General features: G+C 43.5%; 1 protein-coding gene across 1 annotated transcript; it reads right to left on the bottom strand.

Moving 5' to 3' along the window:
• Positions 1-87: 87 nt before the first annotated feature.
• On the bottom strand, positions 88-15,978 carry LOC118388627 (protein polybromo-1-like). The gene is given in 30 exon segments (XM_035777873.2): positions 88-489; positions 768-966; positions 1,098-1,135; positions 1,466-1,624; positions 2,080-2,151; positions 2,276-2,477; positions 2,755-2,956; positions 3,161-3,344; positions 3,505-3,662; positions 3,771-3,916; positions 4,024-4,275; positions 4,392-4,549; positions 4,718-4,903; positions 5,097-5,308; positions 5,461-6,100; positions 6,227-6,329; positions 6,541-6,820; positions 7,010-7,110; positions 10,832-10,973; positions 12,811-13,027; positions 13,160-13,245; positions 13,354-13,439; positions 13,513-13,611; positions 13,707-13,775; positions 13,868-13,984; positions 14,165-14,314; positions 14,476-14,623; positions 14,731-14,828; positions 15,081-15,232; positions 15,839-15,978. Coding segments are annotated over 29 exon segments (4,818 nt in total). The 5' UTR covers positions 15,222-15,232; positions 15,839-15,978; the 3' UTR covers positions 88-316.
• Between the last annotated feature and the right edge of the window lie 3,393 nt (positions 15,979-19,371).

Genomic DNA, 19,371 nt, shown 5'->3' on the forward strand with positions numbered 1-19,371 from the left:
TGGTGCCTTTGAGTCAGGACATGGCTGCCCACTAGAATGTTCCATATTGCAGTATAGATACTAAATTAGCCTTCAAGAACAAGTCAATTCTTCATTTTTTATGAAAACTTTTATCCATCACAGAGAAACATGTAATACAATAATAATGCACTTGTTAGAACAATTAAGATGTCAATACAAAACTGCTTGAACAGAGTAAGCAAGCTCATTTAACCATTCTACAAACGAATGACAACTTTAACATGACAACAACATAAACACTTTTTTAAATGAGCCTAAACCCGCTTTCCTGTCTGACAGTGTAAGGAGCAGTGGCTCAGACATTCTACAGGTTGTACGTCTGGCGGATGTTCATTGTGTCACGCAGCATCAAGTCTCGCAGACGCCACAATGCGTCCGCCATGGTGGAATGGGCGCCCTTGCTCTTCAGCCAATGGGACGGCAGCCGGCTCTCCTGCTCTTTGGTCAGCCGCACATCTTTCTTTCGAGCTGCTCAAACATGTCCACATACAGAAGACATACATACACAAGGTCATCACACTCACATACTTCTGCTCTGATCTTAATGCAAAAATGTATCAAGGGAAATTATACATGCATTCACGATACACCATGCAGGTGAATCGATAAATTACAATACTGTCTGTATATACATTTCTGTTATTCAACAAGGCAATTTACTGATAAATCAATCTCTGACATATTATATAAGTGATTTGTAGATTTGTTGTGGTGTGAATCACTTTCTTTCAGTGAGGAGAAATCACCTGAGAGAGTTTGGTCCCACTTGCTGATGGTGGAGGACTCTGCATTGAGTCCCTCAATGTACTTCAGGTACGCCTCCGAATGGAGCAGGCGCTGGGGCTTGGGTGGCGGGGCTACAAATATGGGTGTTGAGGGCTGCTGGAGGGCAGGCTGGCCCTGTCCTGGATAGGGTGGCGGGGCCTGCTGCCCAAGACCAATCATCTAAAAAAACATCAAAGGCCTCTTTACTTCTCATACTCAAATACAGATGTGAGTAATGATGTGACTAATCAAATAAACATTTACAGTCTATGTGCTTTTCTTAAATACAATTGTATAGAAGTGTAGATTACCTGGGTTCCATAGGCTCCAGGGGCACCCGCGTTGACACCTGTAAGGAAGGCATCAACAATCACAGAGCGCTCCAGACCACAGCTGTCAGCAGCTGGCCATCTTGGATTGTGTTGTGTACTACTGACTTTACTACTGCTCTTTTAAGAAAAAGAATAATTTGGGTCATTACAGCCTCTCAGCAACAATCTGCATTCAAGGTAAGGGTACTTCAGAGAATACATGACCCTGTTGATGAATCACTCAATGACAGAGTATCACTACAGGACCTCAGCCTACGTTACAGGTAGCCCCTCCAGTGAGTTAGAGTGGCATACAGGAAGCATCTGCAGTGGCGTGGCAGGTAGGGTGGCTGTGAAAGTGCTCTTACCCGGGTATGGCATGCCAGGGAACCCAGGGATGCCTGGCATTAGGTGATGATGGGGCAAGAGAGGCAACATCATGTGATGTGGTGGCATGCCAGTCATACTAAACATGCCGTCAACTAGGTCCTGCAGCATCATGTGTGGCATATATGAACCCATCATGCCTTTGGGGAGGAGGGTATAGCAACAGATGCATGCATCAGTGCGACATGCAACTGCAACTAGCTAGCAGAGATCATGCACTAGCTAAATGACTAAACATTCATCTAGATTTAGGATATTTGATAATCCATAATCAGACATTCATACACATGTAATTCATTCACAAATCACAAGCACTACTTGAATCAATCAGACTGATGGTAGAATGATGCAGTGAAACTGGTAAGCTTCTAAATAAATGTTGAAGCAGTGTATCATTGAAAAGAGGGGAAAGTACAGTACTATAATAAAGATTAGTAATGAAGAAATGAAAAGGGTACAGCTTCTTATTGCAGCTCCAAGTGTCCCCAGGGGGGTGCATCCCCCTCTGTTATGGGATACCTGACATGTCATGCTGGGATAAAGCAACACCATTGGGGTCGGGGGAGGAACCACCCTCAGAGCCCTACTGGGGTACCTGCTCTAGGGAAAGCCAGCTGCTGGGCAGCCCTCTCCCGCTCCTGCTGCTCGGCCACTTTAGCTGCTCGCTCTGCAAACACAACAAACACACACACGTACTAATACAACTTTTTGCAAGGGAATTTGCAGAGATACTACTGCAAGGGGCATTGAACAAACTACCACAGACTAAGTACATTTGTAAGATCTTTTACCCTCATACTCAGCTTTCTTGGGAGACTCCAGGTTCCTCCACTCGGTGCCCACCAGACGGCTGAGTTCCCCGAAGGAGAAGTCTGGGTGTTGGGCCTTGATGACCGCTCGCATCTCACTGCTGAACAGGATGTAGCCACTCATGTTGATCTTCCTCTTGGAGCCCTCCTTCTTGGACATCCCCTTCATGGACTTGGGAGTGGACTGCAGTCAAGTAAGGGAGAGTGTGTCATGTCATCTCTCTACTGTCATTGCTATACACACCTCCAACTGGATGGCTAAGAGGCCTTTTTCTTGAATCTCACCTTGAACATGCAAATCATTTGAGACATGTTTTGTTTCAATCAGGATGCATGCAATTCAGTTGACACGTCTTTATCAGGGTGCGACGATCTTACCAATAACTTTTGAGACAAATGTAAAAGAGCTTTACCTTCACAACATGACCACACATTTGCCCAGTGTATGTTGCTGCTCTGACCTGTGGAGGGGTGTAAGGCATGTCCATGTCGCTGCCTGCCATGGGGCTCTGGAGCTGGGGTATGGAGGTGTCTCCCAGCTCCCCATCATCCTCCCCCAGGTCCTCCAACTCCTCATCTGTCATGTCGGCAAACTTGGCCTCCAGCACTGCGATCTTCCTGTCCAGCAGAGGGGATGGCTCCTTCTGGGGCACAATCAGCTTCCTGTACGGGACACGTGGAATAGACTGCAGTTACACCTGGGTGTTGAGTTCTGTTCTACCTTAACTAAAAGGAGTGTTTTTGACCGACTCCGAACTCCCCCTTTCAGGGTCACTCAATTCTGCTTTACTACGTTGTGGAATGGTTTCTAACTATTGCTGATTATGCGACAGTATCTTGAGGAACGTAAAAAGTCAAGCCACTCACCTGAAGTAATAGATCTCGTCCTCCACCACCTTCCCAGAGAGGGAGAAGCGCTTCAGACCCTTGAACTTCTTCATCTGTTTGTCACTCTCGATGTAACGACTCTCACAAAGCAGAACGTCCTCCTCAGGCACTTCCGTGGGCCGGCACGAAAGGTACTCCTTGAAGGAGGACACCGCACACTTCCCTGTGGAACAAGTCAACAGAGAGGGATATAAGCATGGCACATGCCCAGTGAAATACAATCAACCCATGCACTTAAACTTGTTTCTCTTCTCAACATTTGAAAATAACATGGCATATCATCAACCCAATAATAGGGTCTGTTATCAGGGCAGAGAGAATACCTATGATACAGGTCATGGGGCAAGACTCCTCCAGGTTGCTAAGGAACACTTCCTTCTTGTAGAACATCCTGGTGGGCTCGTGTTCTGTCTCCTCTGGGTGGATGAAAATAGGCCCAAAGAAGTAGGCCGCTCCGTCCCGCATCCACATCTTCTCAATTCTGGCAGATAAAAATAAAACCCACTTCATTCAACTAAATAAATAATCACTACATATCAAGCCACATCCCATTTTGGAAATTGTGTCTGTAGAGTTGTATTTACCCTACCTGCCTACTCGGTGGCGCACTAGTCCATGTGAGCGAATATAGATGCAGTCTCCCACTTTCAGCCAGGTGTCATTGTAGCAGAGCTGCTCATAGTATTGGCAGCCTGGCTCCCCATTGGTCATGTCCAGGATTACATCCTCCCTCTCCTACACATACACACGCAATATAGGTTGTCTTTGTTTGCACTCTGTTGGATCACATATTAATCCAATTTAATCTCATTCCAATTGCCCAATATTTTCTAACCACTCACCTTATCCATAGTGTCCAAGGCTTTGCCCTCTTCTTGTATCTCTGCAGGCTTCTCTTCTTCTTGTTTAGGGGCAAACATGGATGCAACCCGGACTACAGGCAACGGTACGCCCCGAGGGACAAACCTAACGGAGCTCAGGGGCATGGTCCACATCTTGATCTTCTTGAAGGACTTGGTCTTGGCTGAGTAGCGAGACTCACAGACATACACATCGTCTGCCCTGAAGCCCTCTGGGTGAAGCTTAAAGTAGTCCTGGGATCAGTTACAAACAAAAAGCCAAGGCCAATGACTCACTTGAAATGTTTTATGCTTCAACCATATTAGAAAGAGCTGGAACATGAAAATGGAAATAGAAAAGAGCTTAGTACCTTAACAAACATGACAACACATTTGCCCAGTATCTTGCTGACAGGAATCTTGTTGAAGTAGTCGCTCTTGAAGACCTCCTTCTCCAGGAACTTGCGTGTAGCGAGATGGAAGGTTTCATTCGGCCTGTAGAACCAGCAGCCATACAGCCACTTCTCACCTGGAATGGGGAGAGAAGTACACAGAGCAATACTATTACAAAAGGACAGCACAATTGCTACAGCAAAAGGAATGATTGAATGTGACAAGTCGGGCCATTTCCACAACAAAATGTAAATACAGAATCACTACTAATGCTTTTCAGTAGTGGTTGTGCAAAGCCACCAACCTGCATCATCCTGCCACAGGCGCTCAATGCAGACGATATGCGGCTGCAGGTTGGGCTCAGCAGGCTCCACGTACACATAGTCTCCCACGTGGTACATGCTGTCTTTGAAGCTGCAGTCCTGGCTGTAGGTACGCTGGAGACCAGACTGCCACGCCCCTCCAGCAGGGTCCTCACTCTTCTCAGCTTCTGTGCGTTCACAACTCAACTCAGTTAATCAGTCAGTCAATAAATACTATTTCATAGGGGCATAATGATGACTAAAGACCTATAACTGATGCCACTGGGTAACTGTTGTTGGACACTGCTTTGATTGGTGGAATAGGTATATCTATCTGCCTTGCTTCAAGTTGCTAGGTTCAGAGTGTCAGTGAGAGCATACCTTTCTTCTCCTCCTCCCTCTTGAGCTTGTCCTCCTCTATCTCCTTGGGCAGCTTCTCCTTCTTCTCCTTCTCCACGTCACTGTGCAGGTGTTTGGAGGTGTAGCTGAGGGCGGGGGTGAGCAGGATCTCTCCATTCTTACACAGCTCATCTCGGATCCGGATGAAGAACTGCTGCAGCTCCACCGCATCCTCAAAGATCTCAGAGTCCGTCCTGGAGTGACAATCACATGCACTTCAAATATCTCATAGGATGTTCTAACTGTTAAATGCACAGAAATGAGCTCTATGGTTGATATTACCCAAATATCGCAGAGAGAAAATAAAAGAGAAAATGGCAAACACTGTTTCCTAATTGTGCCCCACCTGTGCATGCGCCTGGCCTTCTCTAGCACCTCAAACATGTGATCCTGGAACACGTCCAGTCTCTTGTAGCGTCCCCGGTCCACGTTAGCTCTGATGATCTCAAAGTTGAGCGGCGGTCTGTCGGGGCTGCTGGGGTCAGTAGCGGGGATCTCAGCCAGCGAGTCGCTGTAACAACGCCCCTCGTCATCCTGGTGACCAAGCACGGAGACGAAGAGGCTGCGGATGAGCTCCTGGATGAGGCGGGCCACGTCGGGCACATGGGCATCCTCGCCTCCCTCCAGATCCCGGCGAGTCTCCAGCAGAACACGGTGCAGCACAAGAGCGTCGCGGTAGATCAGAGACTCTGGCTCGTTGTAGGTGCAGGCGTTGTTGAACATCAGCACCAGGTCCTCCACCAGTGCGTCTACATCCTGGTACTTGTTGGCCAGCATGTGGCTCCTGACCTTTTCCATGTCCACTGGCTTCTTGATGGCGATGTAGTAGTTGGGCAGTTCAGCGCGCGATGGAAGCCGTAGGAAGATGGTGCTGAGGCGGCGACCACGCTTGTCTGTGAAGTTCTTCACCGCCTCGTACAACTCGTTCAGCTTCTGCTGCAGGGGGGTCAGGTACTTGGACTTCTTAGGCGTGATACCACTCTTCCCTGGAATTACAGAGGGGGTGTGTGTATTATTATTTTGGGGATGAAGTGATAATGCGAAATTACTAGACTAAAATGACATCCATGTACTGTATCTGAATTATTTAAGCCAAAATGTCAGCAACGTACTTATTTTCAACTTTGGTGACATGTCATCATCGTCAGGCGTTGGGCCAAGATCCCTCCGTTTGTCTTTTATGACTTTCTCCAGGACGTTGGCATCGTTATAGACCTGGAACAACGCCAATTGTTCAGTGGCAAAATTGAGGGGCATTTAGAGCCAAAGACAGTTGCTACACTGCATACTGCTGACATTATGGAAATGTAGTTTCTATCTTAGAAATCACGATTCATTATTAAAGGTAAGACACTAGTACGTTACTGCTAAATAATCTAGTAAGCACATTTCATTGCCCTGAGTCTGACCCCTGTTGGCCCATCACCTGTGAGCCCTCCTCATTGTAGTGTCGTGCGTTGCGGAACATGAGCTTCATGTCCTCCAGCAGAGCGTCCTCAGTCATGTATTTCTCAGAGCGGATGTTGTGGTCGATGATCCTCAGGTCCACTGGCTCCAGGATGATCTTGTAGTAGTCCGGGTAGTCCTTCTTGGAAGGCTTGACCATGAAGAGCTCACAGAGCCTCCGGCCTGTGCCCATCTCCCGGGCCTCCGTCACTGCGGAGTACAGGGCCTTCATCCGGTTCTTCTTGGTGTTTTTCTTATGGCTGGTGGTCACAGGGATGTGGGTTAGTTAAAAGAAGGACACTTTGCCTTGAAGGATCAATAAAAAACAATGCAATGATATTGTGGCCAAAACAATAATTTTATAAACCAAAAGTACAGGGACTTTTATTTTGCAGGAGCCTGGCATTTACTATTAACTCTGCTGAGAAGGTTAAATAAGTAGTGCGTACCTCTTCCTCTTAGTGCTGCCAGTATCAGACATGGTAGAAGAGAGCATGCTGTCCCCATCCATGCTGTCGTCCTCCCTCCTCAATAGCTCTGTTCTCTTTAGCTAGGAAAACCACACAAACACACACACAATATCAACCAGCTGCTCTTCCTCCCACACGTTCATGAATATAAACTACCACCTCTAACTCTCCCCATCTCTCTCAAACAAATCTCCACTTACACAAAAGTAGTGCACTCACAGACATAAAAGCCATCATGGTTTGGCAGGTCCACTATTTCATCTTCTATCTTTTGATAAGTACAACATGCAACTATCCACCAAATAAATGATTGCAACCAGGTACAGTACATAGAGAACACTGCCCAAGACACTATTGCATAGTAACACAGGTGTGAGTCAGACCTAATCAATGTTTAAAGGTCCCGTACAGACAGAGACAGTGAGTCAGACCTTATCCATGTTTAAAGGTCCCGTACAGACAGAGACAGTGAGTCAGACCTAATCCATGTTTAAAGGTCCCGTACAGACAGAGACGGTGAGTCAGACCTAATCCATGTTTAAAGGTCCCGTACAGACAGACAGTGAGTCAGACCTAATACATGTTTAAAGGTCCCGTACAGACAGACAGTGAGTCAGACCTAATCCATGTTCAAAGGTCCCGTACAGACAGAGACAGTGAGTCAGACCTAATCCATGTTCAAAGGTCCCGTACAGACAGAGACAGTGAGTCAGACCTAATCCATGTTTATAGGTCCCGTACAGACAGAGACAGTGAGTCAGACCTAATCCATGTTTAAAGGTCCCGTACAGACAGAGACAGTGAGTCAGACCTAATCCATGTTTAAAGGTCCCGTACAGACAGAGACAGTGAGTCAGACCTAATCCATGTTTAAAGGTCCCGTACAGGCAGAGACAGTGAGTCAGACCTAATCCATGTTTAAAGGTCCCGTACAGACAGAGACAGTGAGTCAGACCTAATCCATGTTTAAAGGTCCCGTACAGACAGAGACAGTGAGTCAGACCTAATCCATGTTTAAAGGTCCCGTACAGACAGAGACAGTGAGTCAGACCTAATCCATGTTTAAAGGTCCCGTACAGTCATCCTATTTCCCAAGTAAAAATAGCCTTTGAATGACCAAAACATCACCCATAATATTTTTACACTATTAAAAACCTCAGATTTGAAGAAATTGTACCTTCTCTCAACTATCAGGAAGCCTGAAAGAACAGGCTGAGTGGGCGAGGAGCTTATATTCATGAGCTCGCCTTGACTGACAGTTCTTTGAAACAACCTTGTGGTCATTGACAGGTAACAAGGTAAATAATGGGAAATGTCACTGATGACAAGATAAACAATGGGTCACATGTCATCCCGAGCCTAAATAGTATCCCACTGGGCACAAACTGGTTGAATCAACGTTGTTTCCATGTCATTTCAATGACATGACGTTGAACCAACGTGGAATATTCGTTGAATTGACATCGGTGCCCAGTGGGATGCCTCAACCCATTTTCCCTGCAAAATGCTCTCATGCTCAACAGAGCTGATCATGGACTGTTGGATATCCGACAAACAGCAGCAATACACAATTGAATTTCTATTGTTTTGTAAATAATTACAGAATAAAGTTCACTGGTACGCTTCTTCACAATAATTAGTCATTACATGAAAACAGCATACAATAAGTGTACTGGACAATTTATTGGTGCCTCTGCATTATTAGCATTATAAATGACAATATGTTCAGAATTGTACGCATTGATCAGACATTTATTTATTTACAATAGGCCAGCATTGCCTAAATATTGATCAACATGAACACTCATGAGAAATAATGGTGAGACATCATTTGACATAACATAAAGTATTAGAGCCAATAAGCCTAATTTAGTCACCCGGCCGCCCTACATGTGTGTGAGACCCAGTGATTCGTGCAATTTGTAACACTCCCGACCGAATGCTTGAAAAAAACATATGTACAAGTGAATTACTTAGGCTTTAGGAAATACAACCAACTACAGAGATTGATAGGAAGCGTGAGAGGACGGGGACCCATGTACCACGCTTCAATTAAGCAGGCTTAAGTCACCCACAAGATTGAAGCGGGAGACAAATTCAACCATGGCCTCCTTGTCAGGCCTCTCACACTGGGCAGACAGGGGTCCTGGGAAGGACAGCTCACACAGCTTCCCCACATACAGCGCTGGTTCAAGGATGACCTCGTTGAAGAGGAGATCCAGGAGCCTGTCTACGTAGCCTGTATTGTTTTTGAAAAAAGAAATGTTTGTTAAATGGGTAGTGAATTTAAATGTCCTTTTATTTACCGTTCTGATTTATAATGCTATAAATTCATTGATGAAGTGATCTACTCATTCTACAATGTGATTTTTGGTGTTTTTGAAGTACTGAATTTGATGTATGCAATATTTGGTCGTGCACTGTTTTTGAAACTTTTCTATGCCTGAAATGCTCAATTGATTTTAAATTAATAACTATGACTTACAGTATGTTGGGTCTGTCTTCACAGCATTCTTTGCCTTGGGAAAGCTGATTTTGAATTACAGCATTCCTGATGCAGTGGTTGCCCGGGAAGCTGTGCAGAGGGAGTGGATGTTGAATTTTCTAAAACGTCTATCATGACAGCTTGATGATAGTGGAAAGACAAATGGAGAGGGAATTAGCCTGTAAGACAACAGCCCACACAATGGAATGGCAAAATGTGATTTTCAGGGGTAAATTACAAAATACTATACACACCGTAACTCCTTAGTGGACAACCTTCCTTTGTGCCAGCTGTGCGCTGGCAGTTCTAAGACTCAATGTTGGACGCTTAGGGATGGAAAAACCAAAACCATATAGTGACTATTAGGTGTGTTATGGAAAATAGATAATTCACAAGTCAAAGCAGTCACAGCCGAATTATCTAACGTTAGACCCGCGATCCCCCCCTAAATGTTGGCTACTGTGTCAGACTCATCAAACTCTAATACTCACATCATGGTCAGCGCTTGCAAGATCCACTGTCAATGATGGTACAGAATCCGTCTTCAGGATTAGCTTCCTGGCAAGACCTATCGAATGTTCTCCCCAACTGATAAAGTAACTTCACACTAAATGTGCACTGCACACGCGTGACATGATCACAATTTTCGGTGCAGCCTGTCCACCCCGAAATGAAAAGCAGCCATTGCTGTCAGATGTCTTCATAAAAATAGTGTAAGTTTAATTTTACACTATGGAATCCAGTCACAACACAGTGTGCTTTTGACGGCATGCTGGTAAGTAGATTGCTAGCTAACAGTCACACCACAGATTAAAGGTTACTAGTATCTTTGGTTGTATGTTCTGTGTAGGTTTTAAGGCGGTACATATTTAAATGAGTTAAGACGATAAGACGCTACCTTTATATGACGTTGCATAAAGCCGGAAGTAAATCCTTGGTAGTGCCTGCCTCCTGAATCCAAGTGTTTGGCACATAGGGACGGGACCAGTAACTTTATGATCAAACTTGATCAATGTACCAGCAACAGTCAGTTTACATACTACTTTGAACTGGTTCCATTCAAATATCTTCCAATTTGATGAAAAACACAATTTTCAATGTCTGGGACCTATAACACCAGAGAGGCCTGAGAGACCAGATTGCCTAAGAAGCAGTACCATCTCATTGTTAGTTAATACTCCAGCAATGTTACACCCAATAATCACCATAGGATACTTTACAGCCCACTAAAAACCATACAGATGCTGATACACAACTACAGCAGAGCTTGGGTTTGAACTTGAGTTTCAGCATTGGCAGCTCATACACCCACTGACCTGCTGAATGTGCTGGAGTTTCAACACACGCTTATAGATAGAGGAATGAGGCACATTGTAGCGCTTGGCGTTCTCAAACATCAGAGTGAGGTCGGCGTCTAGCTGATCAACACTCTCATACTCGTTGTTCTTCATCTTGTTCCTGTGTGTGGGGAATTAAGGGCTCTCACATTTGGAAAAGGATAGGGTAGAAATACACTGTACAGCTCATGCCATGTCATGCCACACAAAACATAGAGCAACTGATTTGAGAAAATTATGAAGCCTGAATAAATTTTTCAAGACATTTTAGAACACCTACTCAGTTTTAGAACACCTACTCATTCAAGGGTTTTTCTTTATTTTTACTATTTTCTACATTTTAGAATGATAATGAGAAGACATCAAAACTATAAAATAACACATATGGAATCATGTAACCAAAAAAAGTGTTAAACAAATCAACATTTATTTTTTATATTTGAGATTCTTAAAATAGCCACCCTTTCCCTTGATGACAGCTTTGCACACTCTTGGCATTCTGTCAACCAGCTTCATGAGGTAGTAACCTGGAATGCATTTCAATTAACAGGTGTGCCTTGTTAAAAGTTAACTTGTGGAATTTCTTTCCTTTTTAATGCGTTTGAACTTGTGTTGTGACAAGAAGATATCCCTATTTGGTAAAAGACCAAGTCCATATTATGGCACGAACAGCTCAAATAAGCAAAGAGAAATGACAGGCCATCATTACTTTAAGACATGAATGTCAGTCAATACGGAACATTTCAAGAACTTAGAACATTTCTTCAAGTGAAGTTGCAAAAATCATCAACCGCTATGACAAAACTGGCTTTCATGAGGACCGCCACAGGAATGAAAGACCCAGAGTTACCTCTGCTGCAGAGGATAAGTTCATTAGAGTTACCAGCCTCAGAAATTGCAGCCCAAATAAATGCGTCACAGAGTTCAAGTAACAGACACATCTCAACATCAACTGTTCAGAGGAGACTGCGTGAATTAGGCCTTCATGGTCAACTTTCTACAAGGTTCAAAAGAAACCACTACTACAGGACACCAATAAGAAGAAGAGACTTGCTTGGGCCAAGAAACACAAGCAATTGACATTAGACCAGTGGAAATGTGTCCTTTGGTCTGGAGTCCAAATTGGAGATTTTTGGTTCCAACCGCCGTGTCCTTGTGAGATGCGGTGTGGGTGAACGGATGATCTCCACATGTGTATTTCCCACCGTAAAGCATGGAGGAGGAGGTGTTATGGTGTGGGGGTGCTTTGCATTTGACAGTGTATGTGATTTATTTAGAATTCAAGGCACACTTAACCAGCATGACTACCACAGCATTCTGCAGCGATACGCCATCCCATCTGGTTTGAGCTTGGTGGGACTATAATTTGTTGTCAATGACCCAACACACCTCCAGGCTGTGTAAGGACTATTTTACCAAGGAGAGTGATGGAGTGCTGCATCAGATAACCTGACCTCCACAATCCCCCGACCTCAAACAAATTGAGATGGTTTGGAATGAGTTCACCACAGAGTGAAGAAAAAGCAGCCAACAAGTGCTCAGCATATGTGGGAACTCCTTCAAGACTGTTGGAAAAGCATTCCAGGTGAAGCTGGTTGAGAGAATGCCATGAGTGTGCAAAGCTGTCATCAAGGCAAAGGGTGGCAACTTTGAAGAATCTCAAATATAAAATATATTTTGATTTGTTTAATTAACACTTATTTGGTTACTACATGATTCCATATGTGTTATTTCATAGTTTTGATGTCTTCACTATTATTATACAATGTAGAAAATAGTAAAAAATAAAGAAAAACCCTTGAATGAGTAGGCGTTCTAAAACTTTTGACCGGTAGTGTACATTTTGAAGGCCAGATTACCTAAATCACACTTGCATGAATTTGTTTCAAATAACCTATTTTGTGGAACAGCACAATCTGCCATTTATTTAGCAGAGGTCCTTCCAATGGCTGGCCTACCTAATCTGGTGCAGGGAGATGGGCTGGCTGATCTGCTGGAAGTAGTCTGGGTAGTCTTTCCTGGAGGGCAGCTGGAGGAAGGGCTCGGAGATGAGTTGGCCCTGGCTGTTCCTGCCGCCACGCACAGCCTCGTACAGCTGGAAGATGGGGTTACTCATGTCCATGCTGTGGTGCATGCTCTCTGCCTCTGACTCCCCCTCGTCATAGTGGACAGACCCTGGGCAATGAGAGAGACAACTGATTCAGACAGATGAAGTCCGAAGTTTACTTTGCACTGCAATGTCCCCTCTGTTCTTATATGTTCCTCCAAAACAGCTAAATTAGTGAAGTGAAGACCAGTGAGACGTACCAGCCAGAATGCCATCGTCATCACTATCATACTGAAGAGCCATGGTAATAGCTGAGAGCCGGTCTCCCTGGGCTGACCTTCTGTTCCTGACACACACACAGCTGTTTAATTCGTGGGAAAATGCTTCTAAATGTTGCATGTTGTTTGTTTGACTCGTAAAGTCTACTTTCTACCATGTCTATGGTGTTACTTGCCTGATGCGAATACTGGACTTGATTGGCTCAGCATGCTCAATTTCTGTCTTTCTCTGTGCAAATACCTTTTTGATGGTGTTGGCATCCTTAAATGAATAAGAATGAGAGAGTTATAACAAACAAAACTGACATAGAATTCTGAATGTGAGGACAGCATACCTTAAAAACTTGTGACCCAGGCTCATTGTACATTTTGGCATTCTTAGCCAGAAGATCTATGTCTTTTGCCATGGCACCAACACTTCTGTAGTGGCTCATCTAAAAAATGAATAGACCAGTGATATACTGTACGTACACCGTAGTGTTACTTTAACCCCTTACAGTACATTCAGTCAGATGGTTGGGTGGCATACCTGTATCTTCTGGGCAATGATTTTCAGATCTATTGGGTCCTTTATTATAGCATAATAGTCTGGGTATTGCTGAGGGGAAATAAATCAAACGGTATAATATATAAATATTAAATCACAAAAATATGCAAAGGCCACAGTTTCGGAGATAATTGTTCTATTACCACTTTAGAGGGCAGTTTCTGGAATAGATCACTGACGAGATGCCCTGAGGGCTCGGAGAATGTCACCACAGCATCCAGCAGCTGCTCAAGGACCTCCTTCAGGCAATTGGGTGCATTCTGTCATTCAAAGTAAAACACAGTCATAAGAAACACTTACAGTTCAACAGAGTGAACTGATCTTCCATTTATTTGCCATGTTGTGCTATGTTTTGAGGGTTTACACGTACTACATGTGTGACAGGTTAGTCATCGTGTAATAAAATAATTGTCATGCTACATCGGAAGTACTGGTGTTACCTCATCCTCATTTGACCCTCCAGGATTATTTTGTGCATCGTCCCCGTCCTCATCATCGTCATCATAATCCCCCCGCTGAACAAACTCATTCTTAGTACGCAGGTAGAGGTCCCACAGCTTACAGGCTGCTCTGTACTCTGGAGAATCCGACTACAGACATGCAACACATTCCCTTTAATTTGGTTAACTCCAGGATTTAGGCCTGAGACAGGGCATTTATTCTGAAAACGCCTTCATACAAAACAATGCCTTGTAAACATGATTTGTCTCACCTAAAGAATCCAGTAAATGTGTTTGTTATTATACATTACCTTGTAGTATGCCTTTGCATTGTTGAATAAGAGCTGAAAGTCAGCCGTTATCTGCTCCACATCATCGTACTCCTCCATCTTCAGCTTCTGCTGGATCTTCATCATGTCAATAGGCTGAGTCACAACGTCATAGTAATCCGATTGATTTCTTCAACACAGAAAACACAATAGATAAGTTAATTTAATGAGGCTTATGTTCGTAGTAACGGAAACTCTTTTTTTTTTGACCCATTCTATGTTAACCATCCTCTTTACCGTCTCTTGGGTGCTCTTATGAACAGCTCACATAACATTCTTCCCTGGTCATCCTTATAATCTCTGATTGTGTTGTACAATTCATGGCATACTGCAATCTGGAGGCAAAACATAGTGGATGAATACAAAACAATATACAGGAAACAACAATGTTTATGAACAGAACACTCAAATACTACACATGGGTTTGACTTGTGACTGTGGATTTAGAGTTCACAAAATTCAATCATTCATTTTTTGGGGGAAGACATTAAACCCGAAAGGCATTACCAGAGAAGTTGAGTACACACAATATATTTGAATCGGAATGCAACGTTTCCACACACAAAACAGCTGTTAACTGGACTTACTGGATCAACAGTGGGAATATTTGAGGTTCTTCTCCTTTTCCGACCTACCGAAGATGCTGAGGATGAAGGCTGTCCATCGTCAAAGTCCCCCCCACTGACACTACTAGAGGGGGACGTAGCCCTTCTCCTTTTTGAGCCCATGAGTCTAATACCTGGAAAGAAGAAAAAGGAAAAATAACTACAGCATTTTAGGTCAATTTACCTCAAATGTGACAAATATTGTAGTAATATTGTATTATTAACATTATCATCAAAAGGGCGCTAACCCTGCTTCAACGCCATTACCTAGAATATAATAAAGGCCCTGATCAGTGTTTACTGGTCCTCGTTCGACGACTCTTCACTGTCAGATGAGGAGAGCAGTTGGGTGCTGATTTGACAGATGTCTGGGATAAAACAGCTGTAGCCTAATGTGGTCATTTTATTCCAAATTTGCTGTGTCACCATTAACACTATTGACAGATGAAAACATTCTCGTTTCTCTTTTGCTGCGAGATGACAGAGCCGTTGTGGCAATAATGACTTTACAGACAACAATGGTAAATCTCGCTTGCTAGCTGGCTAACAGTAACGTTACCTGGCTGGCCTCCTCAGCATCAATTACGGCAAGCTAGCTAACGTTAGCTAGCTAACGCTACCCATCATCTCCAGACACACAAAGACAATGCTGTGAATAAGTAACTAAATACTTAACCACGCTGATCGGTGAATGGTCATCGTTCAAAACTGCAAGATATTACCTTTAGTCTCGTACAAACCTTAATCTGTAGAAGAGAATGCAAACCATTCGCGAAAGCTGACAAATTTGAGAGAAAAAATTGGTGTGGACCTAGCAGCAGTGAAGACACAGCCGATCACTTCCGTTATAAACTTCAAAATAAAATCTCTGACTCGAATTTTACTTTAAGGATTTGATCTATTCTAATCATTGTATGCTGCGTTTACAGAGTAAGCCAAACGTTGATATTTTGCACAATTAGATCTGAAAAAGATCTGATATGAAACGACCTGATGTGACTGGTCAAATGACCAATTAGTGGGAAAAATATATCAGAATTGGGAATCAGAATCTGCCTCGTTTTTATTTGGACTATTGTAGTAATTTTAGACCAAATCAAAGTTTATTGGTTGCGTACACACATTTCCTAATGTTATTGTAGTTGCAGCGAAATGCTTGTGTTTCTAGCAACTACAGTAATACTTAGAAATAAAAAAAATTAAATACATTACCCAGAATAATTTTCTAAAATAAGGAATATAGGATGAGCCATGACTAGAATACAGTATATACATATAAAGTGGATGAAACAGTATGTAAACATTATTAAAGTGACCAGTGTTCAATGACTATGTCCATGTACGTAGGGCAACAGTCTCTAAGGTGCAAGGTAAAGTACAGTGTGGTGGCCGGCTCCAACAGTGACTAAGGTTCAGGGCAGGGTACTGGGCACAGAATCTGCCTAGCTTTTACTTTGACTATTTTAACCCTTATAGACCACAGTGGATAAAATTAGATCAGCACTCCAACTCTGAGACACATCCCATGTGCTCAAAACAGGGACACTCAAATCAAGAGGTTTTTTGGGGGGCTTTTATTTTGACAGTGAATTCCAAAAGTCACTTTTTAATTGCTGCTAGCTGTTGCTTATTGTTGCCAGTATACAATACAACAGCCACAATTACATATTGCATAAATGAAAAATGTTCTAGAAAGAAAATAAAAGTTTTTCTTTCATCAGTGCAATCTAATGGGAATGGAAACTAGTGTGCACAAGTAGACTTAATCAGACTTTTTTTTGTATTTGTATGGTCCAAAATCACTTACTGGAAAATGCATGAGAGGAAACTATGTTTTAGGCCCCAAACATTCCATTCTCCCATCAGTGATCCTCTGCTACTATGCTGCTTTTTGTATATAGAGGATTCCCAACACGTTTGTCTCCTACCTCGGGTCTTCAGATGTTTGAAGAACGTCACAGAGAATATGATACCTGTTTGGCTGTTCAACATCTAGACAGCAGTGTAGTATTGTTGTTATAAAACCATATGCACAGATTTATTTAGTTTATGTCACTCCTAAACCTCAGGTACAAACCTGAGGTTTGTACGAAGCCTTTGCCCTAGGTCAAAAATGCTGTATATTTTATCTTCAACCTTTGCCTCGCCTCGAACAACCGCTAGCGCGCGCAGTTATTATTGTTCCCAGAAAAATTCAGCCCTGTTTACATTAATGGAGTGGCTACTGATAGAGTTTCTGTATCCCAATTAGCACATCCTGAAACTATGGATATTTCTGCGTTTGTGCAGGATTCTTCTCTACATAGCTGAGTGCTGCCTATGTAGCTGTTGGGCTCTGTTGCCACTACACTCCCCCCTCCTAGATCGGCTTTGTCTGTTCATTAGTGTAGCCTAAAAACTTAATGTTGTACACAAAACTGTTCAAACTATTGCCTTCCATGCCTCAGTAAGCATAAGCGTGATTTCATTTCCTTTTTTTCAGGAGGGGAGTAGGCTACATGCCAGTGGAGGCTGGTGGGAGGAGCAATAGGAGGACAGACTCATTAATGGCTGGAATGGAATAAATGGAGCAAAGTCAAACATGTGGTTTTCATACGGTATGTTGGATGTGTTTGATACCATTCCATTAATTCCATTCCAGCCATTACAATGAGCCCATTCCCCTATAGCTCCTCCCACCAGCCTCCACTGCTACATGCAGCTATTTAAGGGAAAATAAAGGGTAAGACCAAATCAGTTGTATGACTGAATGCTGTCAACTGAAATGTGTCTTCCGCATATAACCCAACCCCTCTGAATGAGAGAGGTGCAGGGGGCTGCCTTAATTGACATCCATGTCTTCGGCACTGTTTGTTTATATGTTTCACACAAAATACCTTATTGGCATGTTCGTACAAACTTTGTTGTTGCGAGATCAGCAGCAGGACGAGTATGCAGGTCGGCAGGCTCGCCAGCAATCTGAAGCTGCGGGAGCTGCAGGCCGCAAGCAATGGCGGGAGAAGAAGAATATTGGGACAGGGACACAAAGGTGGATTTCTGAGTAGGAATGGAGGGGAAAAAATAGGAAGAAGTGGTTGATGAGAATGAGGAAAGCAGAGGTTGGATTTGAATTTGAGGCATATGGCAATAAAAATGGAGATGGGAAGGTGTGGTGAAGAGCTTGGAGTGCAAGCCAGTTATCGATGGACATGATAAAGAAGAATCTAGTCCAGTTGGAGGGACATTTTTGGAGAAAAGTCCTCACCCAGTGGTGAGAGTGGTGAAGAGTCATTGTCAGTCCTTTTGAGTTTTGAGTCTGAGTTTTTACCTGACAAAGTTATACTAGGATATAACAGTTACCCTGTTAGAGCTTTTGTGCGCCGAATTCGTTATGTTTCAGGGGAATGTGTAGTTTCGTGGATAAAGTTGTTTGTGTAGGGGTGCCAATGTTGCTGGGATTCGGAAGTGTCCGGTGCCAGAGTGTCAGGTGGAGGTGACCAGAGTCAGAGTAGTGCATAGGTTGTGGTCGTCTGAGGCAGTGAAGTAAGTAGAGGAGCATGGGTCAAGGGTGAGGGCCAGAGAGGATATTTGTGAGTAGTGGACCTTATGCCAGCACAGAGGGATAAGCCAACAAGTGATATATGCTTCAGCAACTGTACCTCAGAAATGGAATGTAAATCACACTGAACTTGCCCATTGTCAGAACTTGCCCCTTGTCCGACTCTTTTTACCGGTCCGGATACATGCTTGGCTGCCTAAAACATTCAACTGCCCAGAGGTGGAATGCAGCAAGACACAGGGTGCGTTTGAGTGGTAAGCCAAAAGCAACAGATTGTAGATGAAGGGGGAGGTGCATCTGTGACAGACGACAGTCGGACATTAATGTGGTTTTCCAGCAGCAAGGCTCAAATCAACATTCCATTGTTTATAAAAGCTTTTCTTTATAATGTCAAAATAACAATGTCTCCAACCCCCATATCAGTATAACACACACACAAACTGAAGTCATATGTTTAGGCCCACATTATACAATCAGTTAGTGACAGAGAGACTCAAATATTACATTCATATCCACTGTATACATGCGTCGTGACAAGGTTGGTTCCTGTTTCAGTCATGTCTTTGGTCACTTTTGCGTAGTCAAACAAAAACACCCTAATGATTGGTTAACAATAGATCCTCCCACATGCAGGTGATGGCTGCAGAATGAAGTTGGTAAAAGAGCAAGTTCACAAACTTGCAGTCAAAACTTAGTGACCTTTGTTTGATCACATGATTTTTGTAAAGTTCATGC

The sequence above is a fragment of the Oncorhynchus keta genome, chromosome 10, assembly GCF_023373465.1.
Source record: "Oncorhynchus keta strain PuntledgeMale-10-30-2019 chromosome 10, Oket_V2, whole genome shotgun sequence".
NCBI classification, from domain to species: domain Eukaryota; kingdom Metazoa; phylum Chordata; class Actinopteri; order Salmoniformes; family Salmonidae; genus Oncorhynchus; species Oncorhynchus keta.